Consider the following 20,934-nt stretch of genomic DNA (forward strand, 5'->3'; position numbering starts at 1 on the left):
CTGGAGGCATCATGGCCGCTAAGTCAGACGGGAGGCTGAAGATGAAGAAGAGCAGCGACGTGGCGTTCACCCCGCTGCAGAACTCGGACCACTCGGGCTCGGTGCAGGGACTGGCGCCCGGCCTGCCGTCGGGGTCGGGGGCCGAGGACGAGGAGGCGGCCGGGGGCGCCTGCTGCCCGGACGGCTCGCGGTGCTGCTGCTGCTGCTGCTGCGCCGGGAGCAGCGGCTCGGGCGGCGGCTCCGGGGGCTTGGGCGGCCCGGGCGGCGGCTCCGGGCCGGGCTCGGCGGCGCTGTGCCTGCGCCTGGGCCCGGAGCAGCGGCGCTACTCGCTGTGGGACTGCCTCTGGATCCTGGCGGCCGTGGCCGTGTACTTCGCGGACGTGGGCACGGACATCTGGCTCGCCGTGGACTACTACTTGCGCGGCCAGCGCTGGTGGTTCGGGCTCACGCTCTTCTTCGTGGTGCTCGGCTCGCTCTCGGTGCAGGTGTTCAGCTTCCGCTGGTTCGTGCACGATTTCAGCACCGAGGACAGCGCCGCGGGCGCCGCCGGCTGCGCGCAGCCCGGGGCCGAGGGCAAGACCGCGGTGGGCGGCGGAGCCGCGGCCGCGGAAGGAGAGGCTCGCCCCTCCACGCCGCAGAGGCAGGCGTCCAGCGCCGGCAAGGGCCACGTCGCCGCCACCAACAGCGGCAGCAACAGCAGCGGGGCCGCCCGGGCCGGCGGCAAACCCAGGTCTGCGTCCTGTTCCTTCTGCATCTGGCTCCTGCAGTCACTCACCCACATCTTGCAGCTTGGGCAGTTCTGGAGGTACCGTACCAGGGGTGGGGGGACGGGGACTGGCTGCCGCTACTACATGCCCACCGCTTTGCTTTTGACGAGACCCGTTTAGGGTTGCCTTGGTGGTAATCCTAGTCACACTCTTGCTGGGGTTTTTTGTTTGTTTGTTTGTTTTTAAAACTGGGTTTTGCATTTTAAAATTTGCAATCAGAACCTAGGGTGGAGAGAAGTGAGAAGCAAGGGAAGGGCAACTAAGTGGCTTTGAGCACCCCATCCCTTCCGTCTTTCCTCTGCTTCACTAGCTTCTCTCTTTATGCACTACCACCCTCTCTCATCACCCCTCACACATTTTTAGAGATACTATTTCATACTGTTTCAGCGAGGAGGAGAGGATTCCGACTACATCTTCTAAAAAAAAAATCCTCTTTAATTATGTTGGGTTTGAGATGTATGTTGCAATTTGGATGGCTTCTTTTGTTCCCTGAGAAGAATCTGCTGGTTCTAGTTAGATGGGAGTTGTTGCTGTTCAAAAGTAGCCACATTTTAATGATAACCGCTAGAGAAGTGCTTCACGTTGAGAGTGTAGTAGGGACACACTTGTCTCTTTTGGAGACTGTCTATATTTATATCTGTATTTATAACCATCTCCACATAGGAGCAAGTACACTTTATTGGACTGCTGCTGCTGCTCCTAAGTCGCTTCAGTCATGTCTGACTGTGCGACCCCGTAGACAGCAGCCCACCAGTCTTCCCTGTCCCTGGGATTAGACTGAGACTTACTCTAATGGTACACTTCCTGATTATCTTGCAACATCCCCATATCTGATTTCTTGGAGAACTAAGAACCCTTGGAAAAGGATGGTGCACCTTGTAAACTCTGATCACACTTGGCATCTTCACTGACTTGTGTTTCTGCTTGTCATCTGATATGCCAACTCTTTACATGGATACCCTTTCCACTTACAAACTGGAGTACAAATTGGAATATGGTTCCTTGGGCAGAGGGAATCATCATTGGAGATGCCACTGCCTGGATTTAGGAATATAATGAAGCAACCTGCTCAGGAACATGTTTCTCTGAAATTTGTGTGTTTTTTATGGCTTTTTGAGTGATATTTTACAGCTACAAAAATTCTTGGTGTTGAACAATTTAAATGCTAACATCCTAGAGTTTTGCTTTTGGGTCCCTCCCCCCCCCCTTTTTTTTTTAATTAAACAGCTTAGTAAGTATACGTAAAATGAGGAAACTTCCTCACAAGTGCACTGGTATGGGGCTACATTCTGCTATGCTAGTGTCCTTTACGATTTCATTTGTAGTTATTTTTGTGATTAAAAAAAAAAAACTACAAGACATTAACTATGCTAAGTTATCCTGTGTGGAAACAACTCAGAGAATTTGTGGAACAGAACTGAAAATATCCCTTTCTTTATGGTGAACTGTATAGTGTTTTCATTGAGAAGAGCATGTGTGATAATTTTTCAACCTTTTCTAGGACCATTGCTTTGTAAAGCATAGATAGTGACCTTTCAAACTGAGAAACATTTTTTTTTTTTTCCAAGCAGATACTACCTGGAAAAGTGCTATATGCTTTGCAGTCAGACAAATTGATTTTGGAAACCTTCATACTTTGGATTTAAAGAACTTTTTAAAAAGTCACTTAAATGTGATAACTGTTATTTCCCATGGTTGACTACTGCAAAGATAGCTTGGTGCCTTCAATTCTGATGAAGAACTCAAATGCTTGATTTAATTACTGAAATTGTTTAGTGGCTGGGATTCATATGATTAGCAGTTTTAATCTGATAATGTGGTAAATGAAGCTTAACATTCCATTTGTTAACTTCTGCAAATTTCATGCAGGATTTGAAAATCACCCTCTTTTACCTTTAAAATTTCTAGATTTATGTAAAGAAGGGAAACACTTTTCAGTTCCATTAACTGAAGAACTATCCATGTATCTTACCAATTGATACTTTATGAAAAATTGAGTATCAAATTCTAATTGTTTTTACTGGACCTTCTAGACCAAACATTTTCCCAATTGAAAATGATGTTGAATATCTCAGAACATAAAATGCAGAAAGTGAGAAATAATTAGGAAAAGAAAAGGGCCTCCTAGACACATCTCAGTGAGACCATAGCTACTGGGTCAACTGGCCATACAGCAAAGCTATGGGGAGTGGGGCAGAATGGGTAAGGTTCAATTCAGAAGGAAAATCACAGGCTGTAAGACAAATGCATTAACCACCCCAACCCTTGGAGAAACTGTGGGCACATAGGGTTCATTTTTACTATGCATTTCTACAATGTTTTCTATAAAGGCTCAGAACTTTATTCTGCTAACATGGGGTCATTTGGGAGGAAGTAATCCTGGAAATGTTTTTACATGTTTGTCTACTTATTCAGAATAATCATTTAATAATTTATATGTGAGTTGTCTAATCTTATCTGTTCTTGGATTCTGGTTATGGAGGATGGTGGGCTAACTTGGTGGAAGCATCATCTCAGACTCAACCTCATTTTCTCCTGATAATGTTAAAAACAAAACAAAGCAAAAAAAAAAAAAACCCACAAAATTTAGCTTAATGTAGGAAATTAAAATGGAGTCAGAGAGTTCATGGAATTTAACACTCAGATGCATTCTGAGTTATTTCAACTTTTCTGGGTGTAGAATATTTGCATAGAACTTGAGGGTGTGGGTGCATCTTTGATAATAAACTGCTGAAATGCCATTCATCTCAAGTTGTTGTATTAGACAATTATCTTTAATTCCCATGGTTCCTTAAATTAGGAGCACCTCTATGCTCTTTCTGGCTTTTCTTTTCAGTGCATTTTACACAAAAGTTGCAGAAACACAAAGGTGTGAATGGTTCCAAGCTAAGAGGTCATTACTCCTATTTTAAACACGCTACTTTCTAAGATCAATAAAATAGATTTTAGCTAGGTTGGTAACTGTCCATTGTATTTGCATGGAATTCAAGTTATTTTAGGTAAGGGCCAGATTCTAAAAGCTCTCTGTAGACAAAATCCTTTGAAAAACCATCAAAGTGTTTGCTTGTTCAGGAATAGCTATTTGAAACATTTTGGACAAGATTTGCATGTACTCATACATTTATTACAAATGATACATATTCATTTTAATTAAAGTTTGCTAATGAGAAATTAATGGCAGCTTTTAAAGTCACAGGAGTGGATACTGGGAAAGAACCATTGAAATAATGAAGTGAATTTTTGCTACCATGTGAAGAGAGCAATTGTAACTTTAAAGGACTGTGCTGGTGAATGAATGAGGAACCACTTTTCTCTTGTGTTCTTGTCATATGATCCCAGAAGTTACTAAGCATGTAGCTCAACCTGTGGCAATCAGAAATGCCCAATCAGAACACCTTTTAGTCCTCATGAGACCTGTGATCAGTTATATTGAGAAGTCTTCCTCCTTTAGAGTTTATGACTTACTCTTAAAATTTGACCTGAATTTCTTCTACACATGTACATGTGTAGCTACGTACATATTTCATTGTCTTCTAGCAAATAGGCATGTTCCAAATGATAACTCAGTGGATGGTAGAATGGGGAATATTTTTACCATTTTGGGTTTTGTTTCTGAATATCTTTTCATGAGAGTCACCCGATGGAAGGACAGCCTTCTTGGGTTTCTCATGCTTGATCCACCAGGTGTTAGCATGTGTTCCATGCTCAAGTGCATGGGTTAAACAGAGTTAAGCAGATCTCTTCACAGTAGGACTTCTCTGAGCCTTTACTTACTAAGCTGTTGTGAAATTGTTAATAACTTTTTAAAGGCACATCTATTAAATCCTTGTAATCATGTGACATACAGAGCTCTTTGTGAAACATTGTTCTGGCCAAACAAAAATCGTATTAACAAGAGTTTTTACATGGTACTTTTTTCTTTTTAAACCTACAAAAATTTTTGTACTCATCTTGTCTAATCATCCATTCAGTTCAGTTCAGTTGCTCAGTCATGTCCGACTCTTTGTGACCCCATGAACCGTAGCACACCAGGCCTCCCTGTCCATCACCAACTCCCAGAGTCCACCCAAACCCATGTCCATCGAGTCAATGATGCCATCCAACCATCTCATCTTCTGTCATCCCCTTCTCCTCCTGCCCTCAATCTTTCCCAGCATCAGGGTCTTTTCCAACGAGTCAGCTCTTCGCAGCAGGTGGCCAAAATATTGGAGTTTCGGTTTCAACATCAGTCCTTCCAGTGAACACTCAGGAATAATCTCCTTTAGGATGGACTGATTGGATCTCCCTGCAGTCCAAGAGACTCTCAAGAGTCTTCTCTAACACTACAATGCAAAAGCATCAATTCTTCTGTTCTCAGCTTTCTTCACAGTCCAACTCTCACATCCATACATGACCATTGGAAAAACCATAGCCTTGACTAGACGGACCTTTGTTGGCAAAGTAATGTCTCCGCTTTTTAATATGCTGTCTGCTGCTGCTGCTGCTAAGTTGCTTCAGTCATGTCCGACTCTGTGCGACCCCAGAGACGGCAGCCCACCACACTCCCCCATCCCTGGGATTCTCCAGGCAAGAACACTGGAGTGGGTTGCCATTTCCTTCTCCAATGCATGAAAGTGAAACGTGAAAGTGAAGTCACTCAGTCGTGTCCAACTCTTAGCGACCCCATGGACTGCAGCCCACCAGGCTCCTCCGTCCATGGGATTTTCCAGGCAAGAGTACTGGAGTGGGGTGCCATTGCCTTCTCCGAATATGCTGTCTAGGTTGTTCATAACTTTCCTTCCAAGGAGTAAGCATCTTTTAATTTCATTGCTGCAATCACCATCTGCAGTGATTTTGGAGCCCAGAAAAATAAAGTCAACCACTGGTACCTCTATATATATTGGAGAAAACTGGCTCAGAGAGATTAACTAGCTGGCACAAGATGACACAGCTATTATGTGATGTATCTTTGAAGTCAAAACCAGCCCTGTCTTACCCTAAAGTCTGTTCACTTACTGGTTCAGTTAGCTACCTCCAAATGCCAATTTGGATAACAAGGACAATAGTGTTTAAAAATGACTGTCTACCTTCACTAAGGTTGGCAAGGGCTTCCCAAGTGGCTTAGTGGTAAAGAATCTGCTTGCCAATGCAGGAGATGCAGGTTGTTCTATCCCTGGGTCAGCGAGATCCCTTGAAGAAGGAAATGGCCACATACTCCAGTATTCTTGCCTGGAGAATCCCAGGGACAGAGGAGCCTGGCGGGCTACAATCCATGGGGTTGCAAAGAGTTGAACACAACTTGGTGACTGACCACGCTTACACGTGCACACACGTGTGTGCACACACACACACACACAAGGTTGGCAAAGTTCAAGAGAGAGCTAAGTTTAGACAAGTTGGGTTGTTTCCCTAATAACACACAGTGGTTCAATGGCAGAATAGAGGCTGGAGCACAGAGCGTCTGCCCAGTGTTTCTCTTCCCATACCACTTGGACATGCTGAGGATGTTGCACTAAAACCCAGCTGAGAAACATGATCTTGAAGTGGCATTCATGATTAAAAGGCAAAATGTCTGTGAATAAGCACAAAGTGCTTTGTCAATGATGAAAAGTTCTAGAGATAAGGAATGGGTAAGAAAGTAGCATATTGGGTACAGCTTCAACTATTGGAAAAAGTACTTTATTGATTCTGAGTTAGTTCTGAATTCTGATGTAGGCCATGCAAAATTGGTGCCCTTTCCTGAGTTAATGGAATCGTCATTTCCCTTATGTCTGTGTTCTGTCTACTGCATATTAATTTATCTCTTAATCTGTGTTGAGTACTTGCTGTATGCAAGGCACTATGCTAGTTACTTATCTCCCCAAAATGAATAAAATACACATCTTCTTTCAAACAATCCACTGTCTGACTGAGGAAGATGGAATAGTAAACAGACAATTTCAATACAGGAAAATAAGTGCTGTGATAGAAACAGGAAGCTCAATCCACCTTAGTGGTTCAAGTAAGACTCTGGTGCAAATGGTTGAGCACAGGTTTTGGTGGGAAGATCTACTATCTAATAAAGTAGGGTGTTGGCTGTGGAGTCTTGGATATAATTCTGTGAAAGGGCAGAGAGGCAAGAAATAAGACGGCAGGTTATGTGTGTTTTGAGCAGAGAGTAATTGTGAGATAGTAGCTGGAGGTGAAGATGGGCTAGACAATAAACTAGACGGGCTAGTTTTTATTCTGAAGGCATTGAGAAACCATTGAAGGATTATAAGGGTGAAGACTGTTGAAAAGTGTTCAGACCTTGTTTTATTCAAGGAGGGGCAAACAGTTGAAATGTTCAGAGGATATGTCATCAATTCCTCTGTAACTGGATCGTATCCCTCTCATTCATAAAACTTCATTGATTTTAAAGGATTCAGTGTGGATGTAATTGGAGCAAGAGTTGTAATTTTTATGCAAGAGTTGTGTTTTCAGAAAAACGGCTTGGCTGAAATTAACTGTATTTATACTAAAGTAAGTTCTTGGCAAAAGTTTGTTGTATGTTACATTTTGAAGAGATTTTTCCTTAAGATACAGTGGGCCTTCACCTTATTGAAACCCATAGAACATTGTTCATTATATTTGTAGAACACTTCAATTTTCAGAGAGTTTCCATGTTTTCTTTTTTATGTAATCCTCAGACTCATCTTTGAGGTAATACTTTCATTTTACTTTTTTTTTTGCAATTTCAATGTAGAAATTGAGACAGAATTTTGAATGTTTCCCTCTTTAGGTCATGTAGCTCTGCACAGATCCTGGGCTAGAATTCAATATTGAGGTGGGAGAGATACAAAAAAATAAAAGACTACACAGATATAAATATCTTTGTAATAAGTGAAAAAGTTGTAATTTTTCCATTCACTTGAGCTATATACTTACAAGGGTAAAAAAAATGTTATACTTATTACACCCCATGAAATTGCAGTCTATTTTCACAGAACAGTTGAAAGTAATATCTATACAAATGGGTGCTATCATTTTTGAACAGTGTCCACAATTCTTGGGTCAGTAACTTTGAAGGTCTTTCTTTAGTCCCTTACCAAAAAATTCCTTAATGTTCAAATACCCAAATACATGACTTCTATTAAATATGTTCTATATTTTTTACAGTTTGAATGGAACAGTGTACCTATGAGTTTAAATAGCACCAGTCACTGAGTAACAGATAAATAGAATGATTTCCCTTTCTATGGAACCACGGGCTAACTGATGAGCACATTTCTTTGACTTGTCTTAGAATTTGAACACATTCTAAGCTGACGGAAGCAAGATTATGAATTAGAATTGGATTTATTACTCTAATGCACCATCAAATATAAGGTGCATTGTGGTACTGGTCGTGAGAAAGTGCTTATAGGTATAATCTTGTAAAACAATTGAAATATGTTGATAAATTTCAAGGGGAAAAGCGTTCAATAATTCTCAATAGGAAACGTTCTCTTGAATGGCATGTGTAATTCTGACCACCATACCACGTGACTTTCTTCCAGGTAGCATGGCTGGTCAGGAGGGAGAATCATACAGTTACTCTAGTCACTGTGGGACTTGTATAGGAATACATGTCTAGCGAATATTTGCTCATCTGTGAATGAAGCGGAGGGGTTGTTATTTCTTCTTTGTAAGAGTGTAGCTGCACTTCCTCCCTTCTTGCCTCTGGGTTTCTAATGCTTCAGTGAATCAGAAAAACTGCAGCGTAACAAATTGCCAGGCTCTTTTGTAGATGACCAGTGCTAGGGAAGTGGGGTTGAATTTGACAAAATGCTGGCTATCCTCTGATAAAGATGCAGGTAGAAGCCCACCTTCACTGTCCTGTTCTTTCTGATAGAAAAGTCAGAGTGGGGACCCTTTGGGATGGACATTTTTCACTTAATTCTTACCTACACTTGACCTTCTGAGGATATGCTTTATACAGAATGATGTTTGGTATTTTTGGTGCCCCTGTTTGTCTACTCCAAGAAAGACTGTAGCTTCTACTATTACAGCCTCCACCACCATCATCACCATAATTCTTATAACCATGAAATGTTGCTTTCATGTCCAATATATGTACAGAACTCACATGATTACTGATCACAAGGGGAAGAAAAGTTGGGTTAAAATGGAAACGAATCAGTCTGAGAATCCCCTAGAGGCAAGAGGTGGTCTGAAGACACCATTAGATCTTTTCTAACCCTAAGATGAAGATGAAGGGAGAGAGCACAGTTAGAATATCAGTGATGGATCTTATTTAGAAGGGCAAGCTGCCTTTGGGGAATCGGACTAAATGGGCAGTCAGAAGAGATGATGGGGCCAGTCGGTAGCTCAGACCCAGGTGGTCACTTACTGTCCTGGGTTACATGTGATAGCACCTGCTGATGGCCCCACTAGTTTACATCTTCGTTTGGTTTCCTCCTTTGGGGTCTTAGTTTTCTACCTGTATGATATGATTGGTCAAAAATAATATGAGTAGGGGGGGAGGTGGGAGGGAGACTCATAAGGGAGGGTATATACATACACATATTGCTGATTCACTTTGCTGTACAGCAGAAATTAACACAGCATTGTAAAACAATTATATTACAATAAAAATAATATCTAAGGTTCTTTTCATGTTTAAAACTCTTGTCACTTTAAGTAACTTAAATGTGCTTTATTTTTTTAAAACCCCATCCTTGAAAAGTAGAGGAGGAGGACAAAAAAGAAGCAAATGTAGGAAAAAAGTATGGGAAGCCTATTGAAAATCTATATTTTTGCTCTCCCCCTTGACTCCCCACTCCTGCAGCACAAGAAAGTACAATATGGCTCACATTTTCATCAAAGTTCCATTAAACATACACTGAGCCTCAAAAACAGTGTTTGGAAGTCTCCAGGTCCATATGTGGAAGTCTACTTTTTGTAGATATTAAACAAAAATCTTTAAAAATTAACCTTTACGTTCTTTCGAAATATAGATCCTGCTCTTAGTATGGGCTTCCCAGATGATGCTAGTGTAAAGAATCCACCTGCCAATGTAGGAGAAGCAAGAGAAGCCGGTTCGATCCCAGGGTCAGGAAGATCCCCTGGAGGAGGAAATGACAACCCACTCCAGTGTTCTTGCCAGAAAAATCCCATGGACAGAGGAGCCTAGTGTGCTATAGTCCATGGGCTCGCAAAGAGTCAGACATGACTGAGTACACACCCGCTTATCATAAACTCTTTTTGGCTTATCCAGCCTCAGAGTATATGCACCAGAACATGTGTTCTCAGGTCATCACTACGGTGTTGTATAGGTGTGTCAAAGGGGCTCTGCCAGGGGCTTTCCACAGTTGACAATATTCACATCTGAAACCCGGGAACTGGTATTACTTAACACATAGAGAATCTTAAGCTTAATTGTATAATGCAACTTATTTTGTGTCATTTCCAATGAAATTAAACCATTTCCATTAAAGCCTATTATTTAAGTATTTGAAGCTGATGTTCAAAGTGTTCCATATCACCGATTCTAAGAGATGTGCCATATAGACTTGGGAAGCCAGAATTCCTTCTGTGTTTCACATGGTGAGGTTCACACAGCTGGAGGGCTACGATTAGCAAACAGGAACAGTGCTTCACAGGCTTAAAAAGAACTATCCATTTTATCAACGAGAAGGCTGTTGTCAGAACTAGATTTGCTTTTAAATTAAAAGCTTGTCCCGGGTTACACTGTCACTGATTTAATATGCTGGAAATTGAATTAAACTTTATGCAAAGAGACGGTATCCAGGCCCGCAGCTGATGAAAAACAGGCCTGTATTACATTCTGCTCAAAGCAGAGATCCACCCTTTAACCCTTCCCAGCTGGTGATCTTTAGGATCCTACAGATCTGTTGTGACACTGTGCAATTTTCAACCTCATGGCAACATTTCAGATTCTCACATTAAAAATTTTTTCTTAAGCACCTATTTAAAAATTGTCTGAAGTATGTCAAACTGTTTTCTCCTTTTTATGATTCATAAGTAGACTGAATCAGTTCTACTTCTTTTGCTTAATATATGTACATGACCTGTTTTCATGTCAGGGGAATCTTTCTACACACACAGAGCAGTGGGCAGTGTGTGGGTGGGTGAGGATTAGTCAATCAAAATCAGGCATATATAGAAAAAGTAGGATCTACAGTGAATATGAGCCTAAAAAGCCTTGAAGTGACTTTGATTTGACTTCCCATCAAGTACATTATTTAAGAAGGATAAAGTCACCTTTCTGAACCCCTAGCCTCAGAGATTTCATCCATGTAAATAGCAGTCTGATTTTTCTTTCTGCTGCCTAGATAATGATTATGAATAAAGATATCAGTTTTGAACTGAATTCTCTACTTTCCTGGTCTTTTTTCAGTAGCAGAGAGTCAATACTCAACACAAAGGCAGCCATTGTGGCAGTAACAGTAACAAAACGGTCCCTCATCACTTCCATCACTAGCTCACAGTATAATCACTGCATCAATGTACCAGTAACACGGAAGAAATGGTCCTTTATGAAAGCAAGGGAAAGGATTTGGAAAGGCTTCTTTCCTCTTGATAGAGTCTTCAGCTCATTACTTTACTGTTTTACGAAAGTAAAATTAAAAACAATCACTTTTTTAAATGTAGGTCAATTCTCAAAGACTCTCCAAAGTGAGTTTTAGTACTTGGGTCTATTATTATCACATGAATTAGGAAGGATATCCCACAGGGTTTCAGATTTCCAGGGGATATTCTACTATTAAGAATGACAGTCACAGATATCCTATGGGATTTTCCTGATTTGATTGGTGATCACTGAGTTTGAAAACTTTGAGTTCTAAGTGATATAATACCATCCCAATGAAAGCCTAAATGTTAGTTGTGTTCCTACATCTGAAAAGTAAATCATTACAATTACTTAAGGATATACTGATATCTGGGCTTCCCAGGTGGCACAGTGGTAAAGAATCTGCCTGCCAATTCAGGAGGCGCAGGAGACACAGATTCGATCCCTGGATTGGGAAGATCTCTGGAGAAGGAAAATGGCAACCCACTCCAGTATTCTTGCTTGAAAAATTCCATGGACAAAGGCACCTGGCAGGCTAAAGTCCATGGGGTCCCCAAGAGTCAGATAATACTGAGCTGCTGAGCACACACAGGCTAATACCTATCTATATCATTTATATGTTGAATCTAAAATATGAAATGAATAAACTAACTTACAAATCAGAAACAGACTCACAGACATAGAAAACAGAATTACCAAAGGGGAAAGCGTAAAGGCATAAATTAGGGATTTGGCATTAAAGATGCAAACTACTATATATAAAAAAATAAACAGGGACTTCCCTGGCAGTCTGGTGGTTAACACTTCACCTTCCAAGGCAGGGAGTGTGGGTTCAATCCTTGGACAGGAACCTAAGATCCCACATGCCCTACAGTCAAAAATGGAAACAAAACAGAAGCAATATTGTAACAAATTCAATAAAGACTTCAAAAAAAAAAAAGATAAACATGATCTTCCTGTATATAAATGTCCTGTAATAAACCATAAATGTATTTATACATATAACTGAATTGTTTTGCTGTATACCAAAACTAACATAGCATTGTAAAGAAACTGTTTCCATAAAAACTGAATAAATAAAATAAGATTGGAATAAAATGAATAAGAGGGAGGAAACTTGAAGTTTTTATTAAGGAAGTATGTTCAAATTCTCTGGAAACTTATTCATCCCTTTCTCTGATCTGCTAATAGAAGTAGGGGGATATTTTCAGTAAAATATGCATTGATTAGTTACAAGAAGGAAAATATAGCTACAAGAGAAATGAATGAAGATGGAGAATTTCATTCCATAATCAGAGGATGAATTTTTAATCCTTGGATTGTAGGAGTGGGAAAATTTCACTGACCCAATATACAATATCACAGCAAAGCTTCACCAGCTAGGCCAAGCTTCCTTTAAATGAGTTTGTTCTAGGAGCCAAGAAGGCAAAAGCTCCAGCTGTGATATGTTTAGGTTTATGGGATCAACTTGAGACTGAGAGCACCAGCAGGGCCTGCAGTCTGAGCGACTTTTACCTGAGTCCTGGATTATCACACAGGTCAGAAGTCAGCCGGAAGTGAGCTCACAGAGGGCCAAGGCCTGGGCAGGTCTTTACAACAGGGAACATATTAGGAACCTGGGACTCTAAGGACCAGAAACATACTTGATAATAGAAAAGGGAGGTGAGACTCTGAGGTCATCACACAAGCTAACCATGACAGCTGGGCTTTAAAGAATAAAACTGAAGGACATCCCATCAGTGGGTATCAGGGATGGCGGATTGGGAGGTCAGGTTCTGGGCATCTCTCAGCAGCTTTTAGTTTGATGGAGGCTCTGTATCCACACAGGAAAGAGGAACCAAGGGAGGGATAAAGGAGATGAATCGGGAACCCAGCCAGGCAAGACCAGGTCCTAGCCAGGAGTTATCAGGGTATATTATATTCCAAAAATGATGGGGAAAGGCTTCTGAGGACCAAGCTCACTACGACCCATGAGGCCCACAGGCAGGCTACACCATGAGAAGAAATGTGATGATGGTCAGCCTGATTTCCTGCCTTACTGTTTGTCTTCCTATATGAGCACTATAGCATCAACAATATGACAAAATATGTCAGTGCCTGTGTTGTGGGATAAGCAATGAGAATGGCACCTTATAAAATGTACGTTTGTGTAGATGTGTGATCAGTTTCCTCATTTCCCTTTAAACAAAATAGCAAACGATGACCTTCCCAGAAAGTCTTCTTTTCCAAGTAATGGTTTTCTGATTTCCCTTTTGAACAACAGCTGGTGTTGCTCAGCTGTCATTTCTGTTGCCAGGGTTCCCTCACCCTCTCTAATGCCAGGATTGTTTCATTCAGTGCCCTTAAGTGTTTCCTTGGAGAGTTACTAAGTTAACTTCTCTCAGTCTGCTGTATTAGTAGGTATGGTCACCCTGCCAGGCTCTAGACCTGCATGTCTTTCCAATACAGTAGCCATTACCTACTATTACCTACACATGACCGTCGAAACGTAGTTATTCCCAGTAGAGGTATACTGTCAGTGTCAAATATCCAGGGAATTTTGAGCACCTAGTGTGGGGAAAAAAAAAAAAAAAAGGATGATAACTGTCTCATTAAAAACCTTCATATGGATTAGTGTTGAACTGATAACATTTTGGATATGTTGGGTTAAATAAAACATTGCTAAAATTAATTTTACCTGTTGCCTTTTTAAGTTTTTAAATGTGACTACAAGAAAATTACAGGCATGACCTACATTGTGTTTGTACTGGACAGAGCTGCTGTAGATGATGCTAGAGCTCATTCTTGCAGAGTGAGAAGATAATAAATCCAAAATATGAAGATGAGAATTTGCTAGAAATTACCAGGGAAATTATTAGAATTTATAGAAGTTACTACCTGATGCAAAGATCTGAGTCATTGGAAAAGACCCTGATGCTGGGAAAGATTGAGGGCAGGAGGAGAAGCGGGAGAAGAGGATGAGGTGGTTGGACATGAGTTTGAGCAAACCTGAATGAATAGGGGAGAACAGAGGAGCCTGGCAGGCTGCAATCCATGGAGTCACAAAGAGTCAGACATGACTTAGTGACTGAATAGCAACAACAGCCAGGGACAGGACAGTAACTTTCGCTGCTGAGGCAGGTTGACTTAGTGGGTTTTGCAAATAAGATTGCCTGCTGGTAAAAACTGGCTCTTTAGGAGATAAAGCCCCTAATGTGGGTTCAGCCCCATGGTTTTCCCTGCTTCCTGCCTTGTTTAAAGCCCAGCAACCTGCTGTTCTTCTTTGATATTTTCATAAATAGTATTTGATGATGACAGTAAGGACTAAATCTTTGTAAGTGCCATTGTAGTTGGATTGCCCAGAAAATTCATTCAGGTTTTTCATGACATCATGGGAAAACTCGAATGAACTTTTTGGCCAACTCAACATCTTGCCGAGCACATCTATGTCTATTTACCACCGAGTCGTCTCACCAGCCTCTCAAGGTAGGAATTATGATCATTCCCATGTGAATATGAACCCACGAAGGTTCAGAAAAGCAGGGGATTTCCCTGAGGTCACACGGTTCCCCAGCAGCAAGTGGCTGTGCTCACGTTCTCAACTTCAGCTTCTGAATGCTTGTCCCTCCGTGTCTTACAAGATCAATCCAAGAGAATCACTTGGAGAAGCATTTCCTGACCTTTCAGACTGGTAACTGTGCTGAAAACTGCAGTGAACTCAACTGTATTGTGACATCAGTGGGAATTAATCAATGGTGGGATTCTCCTCTGAGGTCAGATTTGAGTCTTGACTTGACTGAGAACTCCTCAGCTACGAAGCAGTGGGTTGGGGATTACATCAGGTCATTTCCAAAATCCCTCCCAGCTTTATAATCCTACGAAATCTGTTATCTAAATGGAGCATCTCAATGCTTTATACACCTTATTAAATGTCGACATGGGGAACAATATGCATGTTTTACTAACATGGGCTGGGTTTCTGATTAACTACTCCTAGAATTGGTATTTCACACCAAACTTCAAACACAGAGACTGAGGACCTGTTTTATCCAAGACAGGTCACTTTCATTTGATACCTGCTGGTAAGATGCTGTTGTTTCCATTGGGAAATGAGTGACACTAAAGAATACTAAGCAGGCTCCAGTCCCGTGTGAATAGTATGTAATTAACCTGTATTTTTATCCTCATTGTGCATGCAGTCATGCTTTGCATATGCCAGCATTCTACCCCACATATGTTCATAAATTATGAATTCAACTACAACCGCACAAGGCAAGCCCTGCTGTCAGTCACATCTCTCTCTGAGACCAGCAGGATTTACATCTGTGTGACATAATTTCAAAATCAGCTCCTAAGACCTGTCTCAGAGGACCAACTCTGGCATATGCAAGTGCTCAAAAATTCACTCTCAAATGCACACAGTTCAAAATTTTCAGAATCAGACACAGCTAGTCTTTGAACAAGCAATTCCAAATATTCATTTCTAAGTGTCAGAAAAATTCTCAAAATATGCCCCCCCACCCAAGTGGATATGACTTGCTTTGGAAGGGCTTGTCAACTGCAATCTGCTTGCTATTATTTGTATTATTTGGTGACATCCCATGAAAAATACATAATGTCATGTTTTTTCTAGTTCAATGGCATCTTTGGAAAGCATACTTTTTCCACAGAGACGGATTTTCAAGTATATTTCTAATATTCATGACATGAAGTAGGTTCTGACTTTTTTTCTTCTTTAATCCCAAGTAGTATGTTCTAAGAAGCATGTGTATCTATTGTTGTTTAGTTGCTAACTCATGTCTGACTCTTTGCAACCCCATGGACTGCAACCCTCCAGGCTCCTCTCATATCTCCCAGAGTTTGCTAAAACTCATGTCCATTGTGTCAGTGATGCCATCTAACCATATCATTCTCTGCTTCCCCCTTCTCCTCTTGCCCTCAGACTTTCCCAGCCTCAGGGTTTTTCCTACATCTATATATATGCGTATAGATGCATATCTATGCTATATTTATTTTCCCCATGATTTTCCCCCACATGTACTCCTTATCAAGAAAATAAAGTCTGTCACTGTTTCCATTGTTTCCCCATCTATTTGCCATGAAGTGATGGGACCAGATGCCATAATCTTGGATTTTGAATGTTGAGTTTTAAGCCAGGTTTTAACTCTCCTCTTTCACTTTCATCAAAAGACTCTATAGTTCCTCTTAGCTTTCTGTCATAAGGGTGGTGTCATCTGCATATCTGGAGTTAATGATATTTCTCCCGGCAATCTTGATTCCAGCTTGTGCTTCATCCAGCCCAGCATTTTGCATGATGTACTCTGCATAGAAGTTAAATAAGCAGGGTGACAATATACAGCCTTGACGTACTCCTTTCCCAGTTTGGAACCAGTCCATTGTTCCATGTCCAGTTTTAACTGCTGCTTCTTGACCTGCACACAGATTTCTCAGGAGGCAGGTAAAGTGGTCTGGTATTCCCCTCTCTTTGAGAATTTTCCACAGTTCATTATGATTTACACAGTCAAAGGCTTTAACGTAGTCAATGAAGCAGAAGTAGATGTTTTTCTAGAATTCTCTTGCTTTTTCTATGATCAAATGGATGTTGGCAATTTGATCTCTAGTCCCTCTGCCTTTTCTAAATCCAGCTTCAACATCTGGAAGTTCACAGTTCATATACTGTTGAAGCATGGCTTGGAGAATTTTGAGCAATACTTTGCTAGTGTGTGCGATGAGTGCAATTATGTGGTAGTTTTAACATTCTTTGGTATTGCCTTCCTTTGAGATTGGAATAAACTGACTTTTTCCAGTCCTGTGGCCACTGCTGAGCTTTCCAAATTTGCTGGCATATTGAGTGCATCAGTTTCACAGCATCATCTTAGGATCTGAAATGGCTCAGCTGGAATTCCATCACTTCCACTAGCTTTGTTTGTAGTGATGCTTCCTAAGGCCCACTTGACTTCACACTCCAAGATGTCTGGCTCTAGGTGAGTGATCACACCATTGTGGTTAGTTGGGTCATTAAGATCTTTTTTGTATAGTTCTTCCATTTATGCTTGGCACCTCTTCTTAATATCTTCTGCTTCTGTTAGGTCCATACTCTTTCTGTCCTTAATTGTACCCATCTAGGCATGAAATGTTCCCTTGGTGTCTCTAATGTTCCTGAAGAGATCTCTAGTCTTTCCCATTCTATTGTTTTCCTCTATTTCTTTGCATTGATCACTTAGAATGCCTTTCTTATCTTTCCTTGCTATTCTTTGGAACTCTGCATTCAGATGGATGTATCTTTCCTTTTCTCTTTTGCTTTTCACTTTAGTTTCTTGGGCTCCAAAATCACTACAGATGGTGACTGCAAACATGAAATTAAAAGACATTTGCTCCTTGAAAGAAAAGCTATGACCAACCTAGACAGCATATTAAAAAGCAGAGACATTACTTTGCCAACAAAGGTCTGTCTAGTCAAAGCTATGGTTTTTCCAGTATGGGTGTGAGAGTAGGACCATAAATAAGGCTGAACACCAAATATTTAGTGCTTTCCAACTGTGGTATTGGAGAAGACTGTTGAGAGTCCCTTGGACAGCAAGGAGATCAAACCAGTCAATCCTAAAGGAAATAAGTCCTGAATATTCATTTGAAGGACTGATGCTGAAGCTGAAGCTCCAATACTTTGGCCACCTGATGGGAAGAGCTGACTCATTAGAAAAGACCCTAATGCTGGGAAAGATTGAAGGCAGGAGAAGGGGACGACAGAAAATGAGATGGTGGATGGCATCACCAACTTGATGAACATGAGTTTTTACAAACTCCAGGAGATGGTGAAGGCCAGGGAATCCTGGTATGCTGCAGTCCATGGGGTCGCAAAGAGTTGGACATGACTGGGCAATGGAACTGAACTGATACTCCTAGTCATGCAGTTATGTAGGTGAAGATATGCTGGAAAGAATAGACAAGATGTGATTAAACTGAGATAGTCTGGAGTGAAACTCCTTCATTCAATCATTCAATAAATATTTCTTAACCATTTACCCTGGGTAGGCTCCAGGCACCCCAAGATGAATGGAACACACTCCCTAATCTCAAGGTGTTCACTGTCTGACAAGAGTCTGTCTCATTTATAGCTGTTTACACTTCAGAGAGTCATGCAGCATCAACAATGGCAGGAACAGGATCGTTGGGGAGAACTGTGTGGTGGGGAGATGGGGCACCTGTCCAGGAGATTCCATGAAGGAGTAACATTTGAAGGGAACTGTTAACTGACAATCAATACATGCAACTTTTTCAGTGGGAACTTTTAGGACTTAAGCCCAGGAGGCAGCATCTCAAGTAACCTTGAGAAAACTACTCTGAGGAAGTGAGGGGAGGAACCAGGATATATAGAAGCTTTGTTAACAAAGGACAGGTAATCTGAACATCAAGAGATTTTTCTTAATTAAAACCAGACATGTCAAATTAAGGAATTTAATGCTTGCCTACCTATGGGAAGATGCAAGGGTCTGGGCTCACTGAAATCATTCCTTGGATATGCACCTCAGTTATTTGTGGCCATTATCCTGTTTTCACATCCTGAGCTTCCCCCATGGGGAATGGCTGCAGTCTGATGGTTGCTAGATGGCAGGGTTCTTCTCCTTCCTGAGTTCCCACAGGGCTCACCGGCTTACTTTGGAGGGCTGCATTTGCCGATGGCTGTGACATCCTTGTTTACTGACATGGCAGGAAGTGTTCCATTTCTCAGAACCTGGAAGAGAGTTTCTAGCAGAAAGCAAAGAACGGACAAAGAAAGACATTTCATGCCCTGTTTGTAAAGAGCTGAAATGGAAAGTGGAGAAGGCAGTGGCACCCCACTCCGGTACCCTTGCCTGGAAAATCCCATGGACAGAGGATCCTGGTGGGCTGCAGTCCATATGGTCACTAAGAGTTGGACACGACTTAGCAACTTCACTTTCAGTTTTCACTTTCATGCATTGGAGAAGGAAATGGCAACCCACTCCAGTGTTCTTGCCTGGAGAATCCCAGGGATGGTGGGAGCCTGGTGGGCTGCCGTCTATGGGGTCGCACAGAGTCGGACACAACTGAAGTGACTTAGCAGCAGCAGCAGCAGCAGCAGCAGAAATGGAAAGCAGGAAGGGAAGAAAGTTAGTGGATGAATCGTGAGGTTGGGGCTGAACTAGCTAGAGCCTTGGGTGTGTTCCTAAGGAATCTGGACTCTATTCTGTTGGCGAACAGAGGCTCCAGGGACACATTTAGATATTAATACATATTTTCAAACAGGTATCTTTCAGTAGTGGGAAATATTGAATCGCAGTCTGAAAATAGTGGAGAAGGAAGTTGCCTGCACCCTTCAGAGGCAGGGAGAAGAAAATGTGAGCAAGGGGTGGACTTGAAAAATATCCAGAACTTTAAGATGCAATGGAATGAGTGAGTGAAATGAATGCACAGAAGGGCCTGACGAGTCTCACTAAAGATTCCGATAGTACTTAATGAGCTATCGGAAAAGGCATAAACATAAACAGAGTTAAATAAAGATGCTCTGTAATGTATGCTAGGCAATTAAAAAAGATTTACCAGAGTAAAGCTAAATACAGTATCCTGGATAATTAATGGGCCAGTGACAACTCAGTAATAACTACCCTGAACTTCTACAACAGTGCATTAACATATGTGCATGTCAGGAGGAGGGTTTGCTTTTACAATCAACACCCCATCCCTTAGCTGGGCGATTTCCCCACAGAAGTTAATTAGGGATTCCTGGTAATGGAGCCAGCTTGTAACCAGGAAGAGTTAATTTTAAATTTACACTGGATCTACTTATGTGAATTTAACCCTTTTTTGTTATTATAAACATACATAATGGCCTGCTGCAGGGAGATAACTTAAGCCACTCACCTGTGAAGGACTGTAAGGAAGTGAAACTTACACATTCCCCAGCCTGAGGCTTGCCATTCCAGGGGACATTTCCAAGGACTGAATTGTCTTTTTACTTTGTTTCCTCACCCCTCGATCTCTGATCCATAAAAGAACCTGGCATTCTGATCCTGATAAGATGGTTATTTTGAGGCACTAGGCTGCCATCTTCTCAGTCAGCTAGTTCCCTGATTAAGGTCTCTTCCTTGCCTCAAAACCTCATCTCTGATATTCATTGGCCTGTGGTGCAGCAATCATAGTAAGCTTGAACACAATAACATGCTGACTAACCTCCAACTAAGATTAGCCATGATCAAAAAACTAAGATCATGGCATCCAGTCCCATCAATTCATGGCAAAGAGATGCAGAAACAATCACTGCGGACTGTGACTGCAGCCATGAAATTAAAAGACACTTGCTCCTTGGAAGAAAAGCTATGACAAATCTAGACAGCACATTAAGAAGCAGAGACATTACTTTGCCAACAAAGGCCTATCTAGTCAAAGCTATGGTTTTTCCAGTATGGATATGAGAGTAGGACCATAAAGAAGGCTGAGCACCAAATATTTGGTGCTTTCCAACTGTGGTGTTGGAGAAGACTGTTGAGAGTCCCTTGGACAGCAAGGATATCAAACCAGTTAATCCTAAAGGAAATCAGTCCTAAATATTCAATCGAAGGACTAATGCTGAAGCTCTAATACTTTGGGCACCTGATGAAGCGCCAACTCATTGGAAAAGGCTCTGATGTCGGGAAAGACTGAAGGCAGGAGGAGAAG

General features: G+C 41.5%; 1 protein-coding gene across 1 annotated transcript in view; it reads left to right on the forward strand.

Moving 5' to 3' along the window:
* Positions 1–11: 11 nt before the first annotated feature.
* XKR4 (XK related 4) overlaps positions 12–20,934 on the forward strand; it is a 307,492-nt gene continuing 286,569 nt past the window's right edge. Inside the window, exon 1 of the mRNA XM_068984101.1 lies at positions 12–805. Within this exon, the coding sequence (XP_068840202.1) occupies positions 12–805 (794 nt within the window). The remainder of the gene's footprint in view (positions 806–20,934) is intronic.

This window comes from Capricornis sumatraensis, chromosome 11, assembly GCF_032405125.1.
Source record: "Capricornis sumatraensis isolate serow.1 chromosome 11, serow.2, whole genome shotgun sequence".
NCBI classification, from domain to species: Eukaryota; Metazoa; Chordata; class Mammalia; order Artiodactyla; family Bovidae; genus Capricornis; species Capricornis sumatraensis.